We start from the raw sequence: 6,608 nt of genomic DNA on the forward strand, positions 1-6,608 counted from the left end.
TAGTGTTGTCAAAAATATCGATATTTCGATAAGTATCGATACTGAAGAATCTGAAACGGTTCCAATACCCATGTCCCACGTATCGATATCAGCTGCGCGTTCCCGCTCTCTTTCTCTTTTCCGACAGTGAGTTAACACACACTGCACGTGAACGCATAACAACAGAGCCCCGCCTCCTCTCACAGACTTGACTCGTTTGTGGCAGTTAAATAGTGTTTATGTTAGAAAAGATGGCCAGTCTCAGTAACACATCTGGCGTGGTGCACGCTTGTTACGCTTCCCTTGTTTACCATAGCGATCCATGTGTGTGCGCTGATCAATAATTTTATCCACTCGTTTCATTCGCCCTGGTTATATGTTGTTTATGTTAGTACAGAGTCTCCGCAACAGTTCTCATGTTTAATGCACGCGTTTCTGTCTTTATGTGCGCTCATCAATGATTTCATCCACTCGTCTCGTTCGCTCTGGTTAATTTGATGTTTGAAGTAATGCTAGTGCGAGTAAAGTCTCCGCAACAGTTCTCGCGTGTGATACACGTTTGCACTTCCGTGTTTACCATAGCGCTCTATGTATGTGTGCTGTTCAATGATTCATCCACTCGTCTCATTCGCTCCGGTTAAAAGTTGTTAATGTTAGAAAGATGTCTAGTGCGGAGTCTCTGCAACAGTTCTTGCGTTTAAGTTTGCGTTTCTGTCTATATGTGCGCTGATCAATGATTACAGTATGGGCCTATGTGAATAAAAGCCAATTTAGCCAAATAAAAATGTAGGCTATTAACTAACATTAACGAACAATGAATGAGCAATACATTTGTTCAAGTATTTATTAATCTCTTTTAAATGTTAGTTAAAAGATACAACTATTCATGTAAGCTCCCCTGTTGAAAAATCCAGTATATGCTGGGTAAGGTATGTTTTGATCGATGCTGGTTTGATCTTAAACCAGCTAAGAACCATCTTAAATCAGCATATGACCATCTTAATCCAGCACATGAACAGTTTAAACCAGCACAAACCAGCATCAAAACATACCAAACCAGCATAGGCTGTTTTTTTCAACAGGGTCTGGTCCATTAATACTGACAAATTTTACAATTTTAAATAGTAAATGTATTCGTAAAATTAACATTAGATTAACAATTAATAAATAATGTAAAAATATATACCTCATTGTCTAGTCTTGTTCAATTTAACTTCAAATAAAAATTAAAAGGCCTATATTGCTATTGCTTAGTAGGGCCTTATTGCTATGGCAGTTTATTCCCCGTGGTATCGAAAATGGTATCGAATATCGATTTTTTTTTTGGTATTGAATCGAAGTTAGAAATTCCAGTATCGTGACAACACTAGTGCATTGTCACATATTTCTCAACTTGTACAGCTCATTAAAGCTCTTAAAAATGTTAAAGATGTAAAGCGCGAATTCGATGTGTAATTGATGCTTTAAAAAAAATAAAGGGCGTCGGAAAAAAAGGTGAGTGTAATAGTAAAGAGAGAGCTGCGTAAATCCTTACAGCATCTCACATGTTAAATCTGATCACTAGAGGTCTGTCTGTCATATACAAGTGTAGATCCCTGGATGGGCCTCAAATTTAGGCTCTAGCCCGGCCCTTGTTCGACAGTTTATCAGAATACTCAGCCCAAGTCCGACTGGCTGCAACAGCCCGGGTTTTTTTGTACCTTCGCATTACACAGGCTGTTGCAGCCAGTACAATAGTTCAGTGTTTGTTTTATTGGCAATTATTCATATTTTTGTTTAGTTTCGTTATTAAGTCAATTTAGAAAAATGTGTGAAGTATTTTTTGTTTGTGGTTCAGGTGCTGAATGCATAGTTTGATTGCCAACTGTGCTGGAGCGCGGATTTAAATTAATGATGTGAATGAGACTGTTAAAACTGTTGAAGCCATTAAAATAATTTAGTTTTGTTATAATGGTTAGTTATATTTCGTTTCGTTTCTTTATTACGTTAGTTTACAAAAATGTGTGAAGTATTTTTTGTTTGTTGCTCAGGCACAGAACGCAGTTTGATTGCCATCGGGACAGTTTTCAAGTCAAGTCAATGCGCACATGACAGGCTAGTCTGCTTAAATTCCTCCTTTAGCTTCGGCTGTCACCTTAAGAAAAAAACGTTATACGGACACGCGACATGATTACTCTGTGTCACCGTGTCCCAAACTGGTCAAAATATTCTGTTTGTCAGACATCAAGCAGCGCTGCACACACCGATTGGCGTGTACTGCATGAGAAAGCGCATTTCGTTAATTGCTCTCGTGTTACTTTAATATCATAAGCCACTGGGTCTGTGCAACGCAAACATAAATTTGAAAACATAATAAATCACAAACTTAACATTACTCTGTCGTGCTGAGAGAGTGCGCGCTTTACCTATTGTTCAACTGAAAACACTAGCATCATAATGTATGAATGCTCTGGTCTAGATAGTCATTTTAACTATGACTTGAAAACTGTCCCGAAGCCCTGCCCTAGGAGTGTAAATTTCTCGGACTCGGGCTGGAATGCAGGGCTCTGTTTTATTCATTGCACATTTGTCTGTTGATCTTCAATATAGCATTTTAGTTTTAATAAATTCGTCATTCAGTCCCATTTTACAATGCACAAACTCACATTAACAGCTAACGTTTACTATATTTTAATTTATACTATATTTACTATAATAAAACCATGGCAAATGTTCCTAATGATCAGTCCCCAAAAAAACTGTATAAACGTAGAGATCTGAGTCCCCATTACCGCTTAAGTGAACCAAAAAAGATCTGAGTCCTCTTTCAGGGACAGAGAGCGTGTGAACATAAAAAGAACTCTGTCCTTTTTCATTTGGTCCACCTCTTGGTCCACTTAAAGGGGTCTGATTTCGGTTCTTTTAGAGTGTGAAAACACCCTTAGTGTTGCAGTGACTGGCTGGTGTTAAAACTTTAAATGGAACTTTCTCAGTTTAAGTGTTTGTGTTACTGCACTTTGGCTTAAACTGTTTAACCAAAATGTATAACCATAGAAATGTTGAACAACCTACAATATTACCCAGTGATGCAAACTACAAACTACCATTTTAGATGGAAAATATGTCATTTACACAATTCACATAATGTAATTCGTAATTAACAGCGTGACGAGACCAAACAGTAGTTTTCAACATCTTTTATAACAGGGATAAGATTGCAAATAGTTAAATGCATTATTTAACTATATATTAAAACAATCATTCCTTATTTCTCTCAAGTGTTTACAACCTTTATTTGAAGTCTGGTCTGTGCTCCAAATTTAAAAGGCACAGCTCACCTAAAATGCTAATTCTTTTCTGTAATGATGTTCTGTTATTAAATGTTTTGACAATCGCAATTTTTATGACATTCCTAAGCCCCCCCCAACTCCAAACTAAACTCCAAAGTTGGCAGCCCTGCGATCATAAAAAGTCACTAAACTAAAGAGATGGATTGTGGATGCAAGATTGATAAAAGATTCCCCTCTTCACATTTTTATCTTTACAAGTGTTAAGAATGTAGAATCATATTTTGAAAATCACTTTTGACTAATCCAAAACGTAGTCTTACCTTATTAGTTTATGATTGCCGTCTATATGCCACAAACTGTTTGGAGCTGGCACAGAATATTGTCTGCGCCTGCGCGTCTGGAGCTGGAGAGTGCGCTGCCTAACTGCTCCTGGGTCTATGCGATGCATGGATTCGATCACACGTCGTCCTACAAAAAAGTTAATTAAATAGTCATACACAAATGTATACGTTTTTCCTTTCAAAACACCAAACAGACAATGGCCTAATCCTAACAAAATACGACCTGAATGCAAAGAGTATGACTAGCATTAAAAGTGAAGCATCCATCAAATTGTGAAGTAACCATAATTTTGTTGGTACATCCCTTTAAACCAATTCTCAAAAGTGCATAAATGACATACCCAAAATGCTAAATGTGTTTAATATATAAAACCTGTATGTGGCTGTGGTGAGCCTAGGAAAAAAAATCTCAACAAAATGAGTCTATAAACAAAACTGAAGCCAAAAGTCTGGTCATGTAACATTTCAAATTTGAGAATGACACCTTTAAACTGTGTCATTAAACAGCATTTTTGAAAGAAACATTCAAGGATTTAAAAAAAAAATTAGCTGTGTAGCGAAAGTTACCATGGTGATGAACACCGCATTAAACCAATCCACCATCTTGAGCCCAAAAAAAACAGCGTTTGCTAAACCCAAATCAACTTGCCAGGGTAACCACTGCAACCAGATTCGTGCATCAGGCCACAGAGGTCATAATACATGACTCAACTACTTACGTTGGATCCTTATTCCTCTGGCTCTGAGATGACCTAACATCATTTTGTAGCCGGTATTAGGATGATGACTGAGGATTTCACGAACCATGGCATCCAGCTCTCTGTTCCCAAGACTGTTACATAAATCAGATAACCTAAAGGAAAGTTTGCAGACAGTTGGAATCAAGGGGTGGTGAAAATCACAATTAAATTTTATTGTTTACCACTGATAGATCGTAGGATCTGAGTTTCTTAAAAGCAACGTGTTTGTGTGTGTGTATTTTCTATAGATGATGAAATTCTGACCTGAGAGTACAGACATACATTTTGTGTTGTATTTAACTTATTATTTCTTTATCCTTTTTATTCTTTATCATTATTCTGTATATTGCTTTATATTCACTTTTTTGTTGTATTCTACATTCTGTTGGATGCTACATTTGTATTGTCTTCACAGTATATGAGTTTGCAGTGGTCTCATTCTCAAGATTCTTAATTACGTCACGAGACTGTCTATGTTGGTATAATAACACCTCCTCAATGTGTTACTAGTCAGACGAAGTTAGAATGGGCTAGACAAAGTAAGTCGGAGTTCGCTCCTGATGAAGCGAGAATGAGCATCCTAATGCAACTTTGACTATCTCTAATAAACTTGGCTCATTTTATTATAACACCAACTTCGTCTCCCACCTGCTCTTCTTCCCTCTTCATCTCTGATAGTAGACATTTAAGTCTGCTGGATGGTTATATCCATCACTTGTGGCTTCACCGTAACAAGATGGTATAATTTGGATCAATAACAACATAGTATAATCTATCAGGGGCCCGTTTCAATAAGGAGGTTCAACCAACACCTAGTTAAAATGTGAACTCAAAGTTTTGCATCTCGGTGTAAATCAACTCAGAGTTTTTGGTTTTAGAACAGCTGATTTGAGTTAGTTCTATCAACTCTGGGTAGGCTTACCTTGAGCTAAGTGCATGCACCATGACTACGACAAGCCATGATCAATGGAGCTCTGATATTACGATTCACCATGGCAATGTCACCAAAGAAAAAGCAACATGGCGGCAGAAAATGCTTGAGAGCGAGGCACAATTTCCACTCTGCAGACAGTGGATTTACTAATGTGCTGAAAATGACCTAAGTTTAATGAACAAATAGATAAATGTACCAATAAACATTAATCAGTAAATGAATGAATAAATGGAATACATGAAACAACAGAAATAATAAAAAACAATTCTTATGTTCTCACTCCCCATCAGTGCTCTAGTTATAAGTGTGAGAGGTCATGGTGTATGGACACCTTTAGGGCGTCAGACTCTGGCGTCAGACTTTCGTGTCAAAATCAGACTTATCACGAGTTCAAACCCTGCTCAGGGGGAATTTTGGGTAGGAATGGCTACACTTCTAAATTAGTTGTTTATTTCCTTTATCTCTGAATGTATGTCTGTATTTATTAATTTCTTTCTTCATGCAGTTTAGTTATACACTTTAAGTCATTTCTCATCGTCCATAGAAAGCTATATGCTCTGATGTAATGCATGCACAATGGCTGATGTAACTGATGTAATGATGGATGATATGTTTTGATATATGTAATTCAACGTAAAGAAAAATGGTACAGTTTGAATAAAAATGCACAGGAAAATGACAAAATTCCACTCGGGTCATAAATTGCTCTCCTGAAATCAAAGTACATCCCAATGAATGAATGAATGCATGCAGCCTCTTCACATACAGGAACCTCTATAGAATACATATGAGATATTAATCACTGAGATGGTCTCTGTGTGATCAAAATGTGTGCCATGAATGACTGTATCAATGAATGAATGAGTTACACCACTTTAAAAGGGGGAGGAGATGTTGTTGGGGGGTTGTTTGTTGGGACAGTAGATTTGCGTAATGATTTTTATACTGTACATTTTATTGCCTACCCTAAAGATCATAGAAAACGTTTTTAGACTTTCAAAAAATATCGCTCTGTACGATTTATAAACTTACCTCATTCCATGATCAGCTAATCGACGGTGAATTGTTCTATCACAAACCCCAAAAAGAGATGCAATGTTGTGAACAGTCAACCCTGACAGCAAATAACTCTCCACAGTTTCCATTGGCAAGAAATACGAGGGGCGTCCGACTTGCCTGATGTCATCTGAATTTTGCAAGGACAGATAAAGCTGATTGACTACTTCATCTAGATTAATGAATACGTAAGGGTCCATTTCAGTAGTTTCCGCAAAATTGAACAAACTGCCAGACAGAGCCTCGATTTGTGAAAGTACAAAATCCGGATTAGTTTCAGCCAGCCCAG

The 6,608-nt window shown here is 37.3% G+C and overlaps 1 protein-coding gene across 1 annotated transcript in view; it reads right to left on the reverse strand.

Moving 5' to 3' along the window:
• Window positions 1-5,274, reverse strand: part of LOC130550433 (uncharacterized) — an 11,912-nt gene extending 6,638 nt beyond the window's left edge. Inside the window, exons 1-3 of the mRNA XM_057327913.1 lie at window positions 5,252-5,274; window positions 4,309-4,442; window positions 3,569-3,716 (exon numbers count right to left, since the gene is read on the reverse strand). Of these exons, the coding sequence (XP_057183896.1) occupies window positions 3,569-3,716; window positions 4,309-4,442; window positions 5,252-5,274 (305 nt within the window). The remainder of the gene's footprint in view (window positions 1-3,568; window positions 3,717-4,308; window positions 4,443-5,251) is intronic.
• Window positions 5,275-6,608: the final 1,334 nt, after the last annotated feature.

This window comes from Triplophysa rosa, unplaced genomic scaffold (assembly GCF_024868665.1).
Source record: "Triplophysa rosa unplaced genomic scaffold, Trosa_1v2 scaffold319_ERROPOS146445+, whole genome shotgun sequence".
Taxonomy (NCBI): domain Eukaryota; kingdom Metazoa; phylum Chordata; class Actinopteri; order Cypriniformes; family Nemacheilidae; genus Triplophysa; species Triplophysa rosa.